The sequence below is a fragment of the Panulirus ornatus genome, chromosome 48, assembly GCF_036320965.1.
Source record: "Panulirus ornatus isolate Po-2019 chromosome 48, ASM3632096v1, whole genome shotgun sequence".
Classification (NCBI taxonomy): Eukaryota; Metazoa; Arthropoda; class Malacostraca; order Decapoda; family Palinuridae; genus Panulirus; species Panulirus ornatus.
This window is the reverse complement of record NC_092271.1, coordinates 23476564-23490660: the sequence shown is the minus strand read 5'-3', so window position 1 is coordinate 23490660 and position 14097 is coordinate 23476564. Positions and strand designations below refer to the sequence as shown.

The following is a 14097-nucleotide window of genomic DNA, read 5'->3' as shown; positions in this document are numbered from 1 at the left end:
ACATCGCGAGAGAATAGCATTCTAAAAATAAAAAAAGGAAATATTCTATTTTTGTGTATGTACTTTAATATCTTTCTATCTATCTGTTTATAGATAGATATCATACGACGAATTTTGATGGAACGCAGTCACGATAGCTCTAAAAAGAAAATGTTGACACTTTTCAAAGGCTTAACACGACAAAATAACAACACCACCACTGTGAATTTATACCCTCGAACTCCATAAAACCCTCGTGACTATAAGCGAAGTCAGTGAAGCTTGGAGGGTTCGATTCGCCAATAACCTGTGTACGGGAATGTGCCAGACAGGATCCAAGTCACTCTTGGACACATTAATTCACATCTGCGCTGGTGGAGCGGGGTTCGATCGGCTGTGACGAGAGGAATGTGGTTGTGGTGTTGTTGTTCGGTGGGTAGATGGGTCACTGTGTGGTGATGGGCGGTTGTGAGGGTGATGGTGGAGACGATGGGGGGTTAGTGATGGTGATAGCGATGGTGATTGTTGTTGATAAAGAGAACTATAGTGATGGCAGTGGTCTCCTTCATCAATGCTTTCATTTCATTCACTCTTGTGATGATTATGTCTCGCCTCTTCATTCATTCGTTCGTTCATCTTTCTTTAACTTATACGTTAACAGAATCGATTACGATAAGAAGAACAATGCTATTGATAGATGTGAGTGTGAGTGTGTTTTTTTTTGGTCGAGCACATTCATGAACTGACTCATAACACATTTCAGACTCAGACTCATAACACACTTCAGACTTATAACACACTTCAGACTCATAACACAGTTCACACTCATATCACCCCTCCCACTCATAACACACTTCAGCTCGGTCGAAACCGTACTTATAGGAACACACTTATAGGTACTTTAAGTAACATTTGAATACTTTAGTGGAAAGTAAATGTGTCCTAGAAACATAAGATTTGTATGGTGGGCTAAAGATTTATCTCTTTTCTAAGGTTTGAAATGTTCGTCACGGATAACACCCATGTGTCTTATGCCATGACATCAGACAATCATGACCCCTTCTCTCTGGGTGAGTAGCCAGTATTCATGGGGGTCTTGGAGAGTAGCCAGTACTCATGGGGGTCTGGGTGAGTAGCCAGTACTCATGGGGGTCTGGGTGAGTCGCCAGTACTCATGAGAGTCTTAGATGATGTAACTCATTACTTGACAACAGTTTGCATGAAGGAGTATCTTAAAGTCTTATGTGTAAGTGTTTTTCCTCCTCATGAAAGTTATAAGAATGATATAAAATGTCTCCACAGTCTAGTGGAGTCTCATTTTCTTACAAATTTAATTACCGTATTGCCACACTGGCCTTTGTCTCTCTCACTCCATTCGAATATGGCAGACTTCTTCAGAATTCAAACAGAACCATATATTGAATAGATCATAGAAGTAACTCCACATATGTACCGTAGAGACAACTTAAGACTATATAAGATGCTAATTTGAATTATGAAGGTGAAGCAAAACATTCATCTAACAATCTTTGACCTTATCTTTACTCAGTACATCCATTGACGTAAGTCACTACATATAAGGATATTTCAGATTCAAAATGAAACTACTCAGAAGCGTTAATTTAACTATAATTTACACATGTAAATCTAACGATTTAGTCTATTATACACAAATGTACCAAGATCACATGTTCAAATCATCGCCACAGAGTGTGAACGCCAGGAACTTTCCCCAGGTCACAGAGAGAACCAGTTCTCCAGCTGGTTCATCCAGGGTCCCCTGGAAGACCAGCTACCAGGAGAGGTGTTGCCGGAGGTGTGGTACCACATGTGCCACCTGCTGCAGGAGAGCGCCTACACCCTTTACTGGCAGGGCCAGGTAACTCACAATTCGTTTACCATGACCCACACTCACGACCAGGGAGAGAGACTGACTAACAATGTAACTTCCATTGCTCAAATACTAGAGACGAGACGTGAGTGACCGTATATTTCCTCGCCATGTATGCTCTCGACCGACTGCTAAGCTCGAGGCGAATGTACCAAAACAAGACAGTCAATAAACATCTGGTGGATCGGGTGTGTGTGTGTGTGTGTTTGTAGTGGTTCATTGACTTCTCCTTGTCTCTCTGGCTTCCAGGAGGTTTACAAATGGTCTTCGGGCAGCGAGTGGCCCTTCCCTATGAACGGCACGCTGGTCGTTGGCCAGGAACAAGACACTTTAGGCGGAGGATTTGATGCCACTCAGGTACAGTATGGTCTAGGTACGTCATTCGGCCCAATAAAACAGCTCAGTGATCGCAGGAGCCGTTTTGAATCAACAGATTAAATTTTCTAAGTGATTCCATGACCATTGGTTTACGAACATTTCATTTTTAGATCCATCGAGGAGACATAACCCAGCTGTCGTTGTGGGACCGACTGCTGGACGCGGACACGATCCGCCAGATGGCGTCCTGCGGAACGCCCGGCCGAGGGAACCTCTTCAGTTCTGACACTGCCAAGATAGAGGTGTTCGGTGTCGAGGAGCGGTGGGTGGAGACAGCGGTCCTATGCAGGTGATGATGATCATGGCTTACCAGTAGAAGAGGAGCTGGGTAATCCATGCGATAGATACAATACTTAAGCTACGCGTTTGATGACGACGTTGTTTAATCATGATCTCTTTGGAGAACGACTATCTAGTTGTTTTCAGGTTTTGCTTTGTGCATAGATGTTAGGAATAATAGTACCCCATATATATGTTTCATATCTTAATATTTACATATAACATAGATATCTAACTCACTTAAAGATGGTTAAAGTTCTTTAATTCATTCCAAAATGGTTACAAGCCTATCTTATTTTTTTTTTTTCTTAGAAAGCCCTTACTTTGAAATGTCACATTCTTATACGCTGGTAATTTTGAGAGCCGAGAAATATCGGGAAGCAGATTGATTGTGAGTCAGAAGTGTTTGCGTGCTTACTCGCCGCCTTGGCATTGACGATTACCATTTCGTTGACAGTGAGAGGTTCTTTGTCCCAGTTTCGTGCAACGCCATTTTTCAGTTGTACAATATCTCTCACTCAGAACAGAGCCATATTACGTCATCCTGCCGGAGGAACGGAGCCACCGGGGAGCGCGGGCTGCGTGTAGCCTTCTCAACGCCACCCTGGCCATTCCTGGCTCCAGCCGCGACAACCAACTTTTGACGGAGCAGCTCCTCCCCTTCAGAAATACCTGTACGCCAACGGCGCTGTGGAAACTCTGGCTAGGCGTCGACATCCGAGAAGTCGGCGATGTACTGACCGAGACGATCACCGGGAAGCCTCTATCGTACACCAATTTCTCCCCAACGACGAAGGCGCGCGGGTCCGTCCTGAGATGTGCTACGCTGCGGTTGGACGGGTTTTGGCAGAAGGATTACTGCCACGAGACGGTTAAGCGGTGCGCCGCCTGCAGCTTTCAAAGCACTGACTTCCTCCGTCTGCGCGGCCTGTGCTTCGACAACGAGATGCAAACGAGGTTCCGCGTTCAGGCCTCTCAAAGCGGGAGACCATTTTTCCGTGGATATTACGGTCTCCTGATCACTTGGGTTGTCGAGACCTCAAGATGGCAACTGGTCGACCCTGCCACGAACGCAACGCTCATGTGGGCCGTTGGGGTCGGCAACAACGCATACCCGATCGGGCGGCGGGAGTGGAAGTTGCTCAAGGAGACGTGTGAAATAACAGCCGACCAGACGATATCCCTCAGCTTGTCGGTGTGCGGCCAGGAGCACTTCATGTGCGATTCTGGGGAGTGCGTCGCCTACGACAGGCGCTGCAACTACCGTAATGACTGCCAGGACCAGAGCGACGAGATGAATTGTAACGTCGTCGACAACGGGGACGAGTTTCAACGGCAGATGCCCCCAACTGGAGCGCAGGGTGGTGTCCTTACCTTGATCACTTCCCTGTCGCTCTCGCGCATAGCCAGCGTTGACGACCGGAACATGGCTGTTAACCTGGAGTTTCAGTTCACCCTGACCTGGACGGATGATAGACTGAGGCTGAAGCACCTGAGGGAATCGAAGAACGGCACCATCTTGACCGACGACGAGGCCAGGAAGGTGTGGCGTCCGGTCTACCATATAATGAACCTGGACGGTGGTCATATGAAGCTCCTGGGACAGAGCTTCCTCGTGAAGACCGCCAAGAATGCTATTCCTCCAAGCTTCAATGATGTTAATATGGGTAAGTCTTCCCGTCTCTCTCTCTCTCTCTCTCTCTCTCTCTCTCTCTCTCTCGAAATCTTTTGTGTTGAAAGACGTCATATTTTTAACGAAAAAGAAATTGAGGTATAATGATTCTCTCTATTTCTTTCTTTTCTCTTAATTTCTATCACGTTTGAATGACTAAAGAACAACGCATTGCTTCCTCAAAATGTTCTGCATTAATGGATAATTAGGACACAACCTCACGACCATCGTCTCTCCACAGATGTGATATATCCGGGTTCCGCCAATGAGCTGTCGTTCACCCAGCGGTATTCAGTGCGAGTGACCTGCAACTTCCAGCTGTACGCCTATCCTTTTGACGTGCAGCTGTGCAAGATTGATCTTCGGCTTCCTCTCGAGTATGACGGCTACGTGCAGTTCGCAGCTGCCGAAGAAGCGACGATCTCCTACACTGGGCCACAGAACCTCGCCATGTACACCATCAGAAACCTCTGGACAGCATCTTCCGAATTCGATCGGTTTGTGGTGCAGTTCGAGCTACACCGCCGGCAAGGGGTGATCCTCCTCAGTACCTTCGTACCCTCGGGTCTTCTCCTGCTGGTGAGCTGGTCGACGCTCTTCGTCAAGCTGGAGGCACTGAATGTGAGAGCCATCATGTCGCTCACGACACTACTCGTCCTCTACACTCTCTTTGCCAACATGTCCAGCTCCCTCCCCACCACCGCCTCCATCAAGCTCATAGACGTGTGGTTCTTCTTCATCATATTCCTCCTCTTCGTCAACATCGTCATCCACATCTTCGTCGACCGCAAGCCTCTCCGCAAAGATGAGAGAAAGAAGATCTTCGTGCAGGAGGGCCACCACACTCAGCCACATGGTTCGAACCCTTCACCGGACCTTTTGTCAACCAACCTCAGATTTCTGAACTACTATAGATATATTATTCTTCCTGTCTTAATCGTTCTGTTCAATGTTGCTTTCTGGTCAGCTGTCTTCGCACAGTAGGGACAATATGGCTCCGCTGCGAGTAAACAGAGTAAGATTTTGGAATGCTTTGTCAGTGGTGATGAGTTTCTTATCATCCGGCAGTGGAGAGAAGCAAGGGAAACACTCCGTCATTTTACGATACAAAGTATGACCTCGTCAACGCCATGAGGAGCTGTGGATCAGAAATTTTCTACAGGGAAGAACATAAAAAGACGAACGATGCAGAGGTTTGAAATATCTGTCTATAACTCCCCAATAGAAGATCTGAAGTTCTCTTAAAGGACGGAATCTCTTATCTGGTTGATCATTGCCATATGATGCATCTAGTGCAACTTTGCTTGCATCTCGTTAGTGTGCAAAAGCGTTGCTATGTTGGACAATAAAAAAGAATTAACGTTCTATACTGATACATTTGTCTATGTCTTATGAATCCAGATTTGTGAAACCTTCAAGCAGAGAACTCATTTCTTTTAGGTTTAGATTACGAGGGATGACCCATTCTCCTTGAAAAATTTATATTGTTTAAAGTATTTTGCATGAGTAATGAAGTCATTATCACTCAAATGTGATATAGAAAAAATGATCTTAGGTTAGCACTTAGAATACAAGATATAAAACACTATATTGGTTTAAGGAAATGAAACTTAAGGAATTTTATTAGGTGATTCCTTTAAGACATTCAGGTAAAATAGAATTTCTGCTCAAGAACGCTTAGCAAAACCACAACAGTGTGGCTTTCTCATACAAACCCTAAGGAGTGTATTAGGAGTGTAACGAAAAAAAGACTCATAGAAATGCCTCCACAGATGAAAATGTAATAACAAAAATAACCACATGGTAACAAAGACTTGACTGAAATAGCGCAGTCAAAGATAACGCAATTTACCCCCAGCTGCTCCCAAGAAATACCTGTTCAGGGCATTCTCTCCCGACCATGAACACGAACACGGCCTACGCATATAGATCCATGCTTCACACATCACGTCAGACCCCAGCCCACTGCACTACCAGATGCAAAACGTAAGTATCCATTTACCTTCTCACGACTGATGTATAATCGTACACCAAATTATAGCTGAGGACTGAACTCACTTGTAAAAACTAAGCATGACATATGCACGCGTTCGCGGAGGTTGTAAAATTTAACCTAAGTGGACGCGGACTAGCGCGTCGTTAATTAAGTGGACAATGAACAACATTGGTGTAGTTTGAAAGCTACTCAATAGATTGGTTGTATTATTCACTACAGCTGTTGCTGTGTGTTGTAGGTGTTTCTCGTACATAGGAGAACCACTGGAAGACACATGTTCCATGTGTTTACTAGGGAGCTCATTAGAACAAGCAGGTCATCTCATCCGACTGAAAATGTCACCTTTGGCGAAGCTGTATCGCTGGGAATACAGTTTATGGATCGCACCGAGTTTCACAATCTGATTTTCCAGAGAAGTCTGTCCGTAAATCAGCAAATCACAGGAAAATGAAAATAAGATACAATCCTGTGTTTATCAGACAATGAAATAGAATGGTAACTTTGAAGAGGAAGAGGAAAAAAGAAAAAGAGGAGGAGGAGGAGGAGGAGGAGGAGATTCCGTTACTTAACTGTAAGCAGTGACAACTCAAGGAAAGTCTCCCTGGCAAGAGGAGAGGGTCTGTGGACTGTGGTAACTGTGGAAGAACTTCTCTGTCAGGAACACGACGAAGGAGAGACTATAGCTCAGCAGCAGCAGGTAGAACGTCACCTGTAGGTGGTGGAGACCAAGGACCACCTGCCCGTCATCCCTCTGGAAGGCAAGATTATTGTTTTGTAAGATTGGGTAGAAGTATGGCAGCCTTAGATGTATGGTCTGGCTACATGTGTGTGTGGTCTGGTTAGATGTTTATGGCCTGGTTAGATATGTGGTCTGCTTAGATATGTGGTCTGGGTACATATGTGGTCTGGTTAGGTATATGTCCTGGTTTAGATGTCTGGTCTGGTTAGAGATGTGGTCTGCTTAGATATGTGGTCTGGGTACATATGTGATCTGGTTAGGTATATGTCCTGGTTTAGATGCCTGGTCTGGTTACATATGTGGTTTAGGTGGCTAGATTGTCTGGTTAGATATATAGTGTGGTTAGATGTATGGTCTGCTTATACATATCGTCTGGTGAGAGACATGGTCTTGTCAGGTACATGGTCTACTTACATCCATTGTCTGGTTGATATATGACCTGGTTAGATACATATGGTCTGTCAGTGTCCTTCACTACGTGTTTCTATGCTCAGCCCACTTTCTGTGCCACTGAGCCACAGTCTATGTCTCAGGTTAGGTAGACCTATAGCGGAGTATAAGGGCTTTACATCCCCTTGCTCTCTGTTGATTTCAATTGACTTTTACGCTCATTCTTATATCATGGACGGGATTATATACATCCATAGGTATAAACAACGAGATTTAAGACGCTATAATAGTCTTCATGCTCTTCAGGAATTCTGTTCTACATGTGACCTTAACGTGTTCACTAGAACAAAAGTTCCTTTACTTGGTAGATGATGTTAGCCCCGCTGCCCAAGCTCTCCTGGGTTTTCTTCCTGTTGTTCCTCACGTGGGTGGCGATGACGTCGTCCATCCAGAAGGCGATGAGTCCGGCCTCCAGCAGGCGCTGTATCGTCAGGTCCAGGCGACGGCGGAAGGGCGCGCCCCTCCTGACGAAGTTAGGTAAATCTTTAAAACAAAGAACCTATTTTCTTACATTTTTTTTTTTAACTTATAGGCTCAGTTCCGTGAGAAAACAGATATTGTTGTGGCGGTGAGTTAAATGATCATACTAGTTTTGACAAGAGATAAGATGACCACATCTAGCTGTGAGATAAGAGATGACCACATCTAGCTGTGAGATAAAGAGATAATATAGATGGGTCACCTGCACGCCCACGCATCTCCTGCGAAGAGTGGATATTCCGTGGCACTGATATGGATGGGAGTGTAGCCAATATCATCCGTGAAGCGGGTGGCGATCAGCGTCCTAGCATAGTATTTGTTGTAGATGAAGGAGTATCCACCTTGCAGCACCAGGTTCATCCCCTCGTCAATACTGTCCGCCTGGCGCGAGGTGGTACAGAGGGGAAAGAAATGAGATGAAAGAGAAAGGTGTAAGGAAAGGGGATTACCAATAAGGGAATCGAAGTCCTCACACCAACACAGTAAACTGATCGAAAAAAAAGAGTTATTTGCTGTCATATTTGATGATAATCGTGGCTATGTCTACGTAGATGTATGAAAACTGTCTCATTAAGTGAAAATAGTTGAAATCTGAAGACTCCTACCTGCATGCCGTGGTACATCTTCAATATGGCGGGGTTGGGACTCGATCTTAAGTACGAGAGGAGGGCGCCCGTCATCCGTGGTGTGCCCCAACTCCAGCCCTCTCGACTGACGAGGTCCTCCGCGCTGTTGATGACCGGGGACTTGCCCTGTACCACCAGGTGGGAGATGAGGGACGAGCGGTAGGCAGTGGTGACCACCAGACAGAACACCAACCACCATCCCACCAACACCTGCATAGACAGGACCTATAGTGACCATCGCACCACCTCCCTCCCAAACACCTGCAAACCCCTGCATGTCGACTGGAATATTAGCAAAATGTTTGGTGACCTTTTTCTCTATTTCTTGTCAATGGTGAACAGTGATGAAAAGAACAGTATCAGGGAACACTGCAAACCAAACTGCCCACGTAGCTTACCTGGGCAGTAACATTTCTCGGGGGTTTATTGGGCGGGTCCTGAAGCATGGCGCCCCAGCTGTAGAAGAGAGCCGAGCTGAGATTTAATCCCCTCCCACCAGACGCCCACGACCACGCTTTTTGCAGCAGCCACAGGGTCATCCCCCAGACCACGATGCTAACCAGGAGAATCACCCACAGCTTCCCTGTGGGGATGAGATGATACGGATGAAGAACAAGTGCCTCAAACGCCACAATGTATCTCTGAACTTCAACTGAACAGGTAGTCAGCTAACCAGTGTTGCGTGTGCTTAGTTACTCGTCATAGAACAAGTGACGGTGTACGACCCTTGGGACAGGACGACCTGACTGAAAGGTCGTACTCGTGGTGCTCAATGGTCGTGTCATCATACCCAAGAGTCTTAATGTCAAGGACACTGTCGAGAAACAGTAGCGATAACACTATCTCTCCCCAGGTGTGTTACAACGCTCATGGGTGAGCTAGAGTCGAAATACCTTCGAAGGGCCTTATCAGCGACAGATACTCCGGCAGAGGTCGGGGCTTCGATGATAAGATGGCAACAGGTTCGTCGATGTAGATTCTGGTGAAGTCTACCACCGTCGCCCTCTGGGAAGTCACAGTGAGATCGAGGGCCAGGTCCCCCTGATGATGCTGGAGTTCCCCAACGATCCCCGTCCAGTTGCCACCGTCCCCTGGCACTCCCCACTGCCCATCCAGAGGCTCTCGTATGAAGTGGCTGACGGAGGAGATATTGACGCATCTTTCAAATCCTTGTTGAAAGGGACTTCGAGTTTGAACGCATCATACCTTACCTATGAACGTACAGAGACTCGAAGGCGATCGTACATAAAATATATCTTATCTTTTAAGCATCTCAGCCATAGACAGATAATCCTAGTGAGGCAAAACCTTAAATGAAGAAGGAAAAAGAGAGGAAAAGAAATTAAGAAAAATGTAAGGAATGAAGATTCTAATGGTTTTTGAGAAGGTATAAAACTGACAAACGATAAGGAAGTTTATGATTTAATGTCACATTCTCTTCCTATGTTTTTTAGGATGTTATTGACAAATACACCACTTCACACAACACACGTTATGGCGATGGGTTCTGTGAATTCTGACTTAACCTAACCACCTGGCGCCTCCATAATGCACTACTTTCTACAGAATCATAACTCCTTCACCTTGACGTTCCTTCATGAACTTCGTGTCTACCGACATACAATGATAAAGATTCAGACGACACGCTTCCATCTTTTTTGCTTTCTCTGCCAGCGTCATATGGAATTATGAACCCGTCCGGCTCGTGGAAGTCAAGAATGATGAAGAGACTTGTAAATGCAGACAAAAAAGATAAAGATCTATTACAAATGGGAAAGGAAGGAGAGAACAGGATACATATAATGAAACACAGGAGAATGGAAAAGCGTACGTGAAATTAAGCTTCGGTACGATGGTGTTGAGCATGCGTGTGATGAGGGAGTCAGTAGGATATACTCTGGCTCCCGGCACGTCGCTCGACCGCTCGAAGCTGAAGTATGGGAAGTAATTCTTGTCCACGATCTCGAACTCGTGACCCGCAAAGTTCTCCGGGTAACCTGGGGGAGGGGGCCCAGAGGGAGATGGCGTTGTAATGACAACATGAATGGTGTTCCCCCTCAGCCAAGAGTGAAGGTCTATCAACAATATCGATTGTTATCTATAGTTAAGAGATATCTTTATAAAGACAGGGTGATATGTATCTTTATCTTATCTTCCATGGTCTACATAAGAAGCCAGTCACTGAGTATTATGATCTGCATCATATCTCTTAAAAAAGCTGAGACGCAGGAATAAGTTAATTCATTTAAATCCAACAATCTTATTTAATAGGGTAGGAAATTGGGTGGAATTGGGTGCACTTAGTGATGTGCCAAACGTTCATTCTGACACTACGGCTGTATGTGAATGAGGTTCATTTGATTGGGGGGAACGAAGAGGAAGGAGCACTAGATGCGAAACGTCGGATGTTAATATATTTCATATGGGTCGCCACGGAACGCGTAACCCAAGCATATGTAGCCATACTTGACAACTGACAGACACTAAGGGTGATAAGGAAGACAGAAAAAATATGTTCATATATCGTGCTTTAAGAACTTGCCCTTATTAAAGAACAGCGGGAGATCTGTAGGCAAGCCAAAGCCTAGTTCCCAGCGATGCAGCAGCTGGACGCCCGCCTCCCCACCACTGCAATACAGACACCGCCGGTACACCTCCACATTAACTCTCCCTACCGAAACACAGATTATCCCTCCTGATCTTTCTATTAAAATCTTGGACAAAAGATGAAATGAATGCATATAAGTCAGACATTAGCATGGTGGGGACACCGGTGGCGTCTGGCAACGTACAATGGGCAAATATTACCTTTGGTAGAACTTCCGGTACGTGTGAGTTGGCGGAGTGTGTCGGTGTGGTGGAGGACGAGGTAGAGGGCGTGGAGGGTGTTGCGGAACACGGGATGTAGGAGGACGTGGCTCACATGTGGCCTCCGACCCACCACCACCACTTGCGTCTCGGGTCGTAGCCACAACCCAAACTTCTCCAGGAATCTGTGTGTCCAAGAGAAAAAAGTTTACTTCGCTCTGTGTTCTCAGAGTTCTGACGCAAGCTGAAGCGTTTCATGCTGACGGTTCTAATATCATGAGGATTCTTCCTCGTCCGTCTTTGTTGTGAGATGAGTCGACTAAAGCCAATGAAGAATGTTAAAACTCTAATGCCTTTTCCTCTATACATCTCATCAGATATTGTAGCTTAAGAGGGTACGATCCTTTGTTGCTATAGAGAGACATGATGAGACACTGAGACAGTGAAATACGACAGTCATTTACTAAAAAGACATATAATGAAGTAAGAGACACTGAAGCCACTATATCTCAAACCTCTCATAATAAACTCTTAGAAAGCATTATCTACCGTCGAGACGATGAAGCAGGAGATCGTAATGGAATTCCATAGGTACAACAACGTGATGAAAAGAGAAGACAAAAGTGGAAAATTTTTTGCCAGAGACAATTCTATGAAATACGAAAACCACATAGGCAAGGTAGGCTTTGATAAAGGGGTTTCCATGGAACTGCCAACAAACATTCCTGCAAGCCTAGAGTGTGTGATCAGTATGCCTTTCCTTAATGCTGAAAAACAAGTACGATAATTCACATGTCGTTATACAGCATATGATGACGATACTACTCTATAGAGTAGCTATATGCTGAGTACCATTCAGGAGGAATGCATGAAGTATGAGGAACCTAGTGAGGGAGGTGAGGCAGATCTAGACCACACCCCATTCATGAATTACTACTGGACCTCATCACAGACACATCCTGATGGAGACCAGTGGTTTGCGTGATCTCAATACGATACTGCATCAAACACACGCGCACGCTGGCGACGGCGCGACGGCGCGACGGCGGAGTGGGGAAATGAGGAGCTCACCTGCAGTGGACAAAGCCATGTCCTCTATACACACACACACACACACACACACACACACACACACACGCACACACACCCACACACACACACACACACATACACACACACACACACACACATACAAGCACACAGCTGCTCCTACAAGGGTATTATGGGAAGATACAGTTGCAATTCAATCTTTTTCGTGAGCAAAAAGAAGGGATAAAAGATCGCCTCACTTTTGTGAGGCAGTTTAGAAAATGATACGATGAGAGGTAGTTTAGAAAATGATATTGTGAGAGGCAATTTAGGAAATGACGCTTATGAGAAGCAGTTTAGGACATGAGACGATGAGAGGCAGTATCATAAATGAGGGATAACAAAATAACATACATAATCCACAGTATACGGTTGCTCTCAAGTCTTATGCAAGTAATAAGCTTAACAAACGAAGGATTGGAAAATGAAAACATGAGGTTTCTTGTTCATCATGAAACAACAGACGAACGATAACCATACTGGCTAGGACAGACGAACGATAACCATACTGGCCAGGATATCCTCACAGAGTAGAGCTGTTGACTTACCTGACGGTGGAGTGAGCGTCCCCGTCGGTGTAGTCGAGGATGAGGGCGTGGCAGGTGGACGAGCCATCCCCCCACAGGCCCTGGAGGAGGTGGTCGTGTGATGGCGCGTCCTGGGACAACAACGATCCTATCTCCACCACCAACCCCGTCTCTACTTCCGCCGCCAGACGCCTTGAACCAGGCGATACATAGGGGTTGTAGGTTGTTCCAGCATTACAACATCACATCATAAACCTAACAACATCAGTCTCTGTCTCTAGTACTATAATATCAACATTATAAAGGGTTATATATCTTTCAAAAAGCTTATCATAAATGAAATAATTGATCAAGTCCGGGTTTATGTGGAATTCTCTCAGAATTTCGTATTCTCCTAGTCCTTACTCCATTGCAAAGCTGTCTCGTTCACTTGCCCACATTCAGTTCCCGGACAGTAATGATAACACTTACGTACACAAGTCAACCAACATTAACCTGAGATTGGCTGACTTTCAGGAACTCACCTGAGGACGTGGTAGAAGACAGGTGAGTGTTGGGTGTTGGTGTTGATGGCCAGCACCAAGTGACACCCAACCAAGTGCTGCTTCACCACCTGACCCATCAACATGCCCACCTGACGCCACACCTCTTCTGCACGGCTGTCCACTACCACTCTCTCCTCCAGGATACTTCTTGTCTTTGCCTCCGCGCCAGTACCCATCGGCAGGAGCGTCAGCAGGAACAGCCATACCAAAGTCATCGTTCTGAGTGACACTTAACACTCGTTTATTGCCATACGTCTCCCTTAGTGTCGGAGAGGAGTGGCGAACACTGCCAACAGCTATAAAATATCCAGTAACGAAAGTACTGCCTCGTATGGACAAATATTCAAGCACACATCTATGTATGTATTTATATCCCCCACCTGCTCACATCGACTCTCTAGCTGCCATGCACAAACGCACCGAAATCAGAGCCCCCTATCATTAGCTAAGCCTCTCCTGTATACCATTACTCCCTCACTCACCACTTTTCCATACGCTTTACCACCTACACTTAACAAACTTATACCTCTCTCATCCGAATATCCACTATTGTCTCCCTTGCTTTTATACAGTAGTACCATATAGGTATTATCCAGCAGTATATACACATATGTATGCATACACGACGCATCATACTC

General features: G+C 45.6%; 2 protein-coding genes across 2 annotated transcripts; one reads left to right on the top strand and one right to left on the bottom strand.

Annotated features, from left to right (window-relative positions):
* Positions 1 to 1524: 1524 nt before the first annotated feature.
* Positions 1525 to 5537, top strand: LOC139764018 (glutamate-gated chloride channel alpha-like). Its single transcript, XM_071690486.1, has 3 exons — positions 1525 to 2537; positions 3050 to 4194; positions 4441 to 5537. Exons 1-3 carry the CDS (start codon positions 2428 to 2430, stop codon positions 5181 to 5183), a joined length of 1998 nt encoding a protein of 665 aa, XP_071546587.1. The 5' UTR covers positions 1525 to 2427; the 3' UTR covers positions 5184 to 5537.
* A 1204-nt stretch (positions 5538 to 6741) lies between these two features.
* LOC139763993 (uncharacterized) lies at positions 6742 to 13674 on the bottom strand. Its single transcript, XM_071690466.1, has 10 exons — positions 13439 to 13674; positions 12936 to 13106; positions 11260 to 11483; positions 10322 to 10487; positions 9384 to 9625; positions 8889 to 9073; positions 8470 to 8700; positions 8067 to 8245; positions 7686 to 7848; positions 6742 to 6946 (listed from the first exon to the last, which is right to left on the bottom strand). Exons 1-10 carry the CDS (start codon positions 13672 to 13674, stop codon positions 6782 to 6784), a joined length of 1962 nt encoding a protein of 653 aa, XP_071546567.1. The 3' UTR covers positions 6742 to 6781.
* Positions 13675 to 14097: the final 423 nt, after the last annotated feature.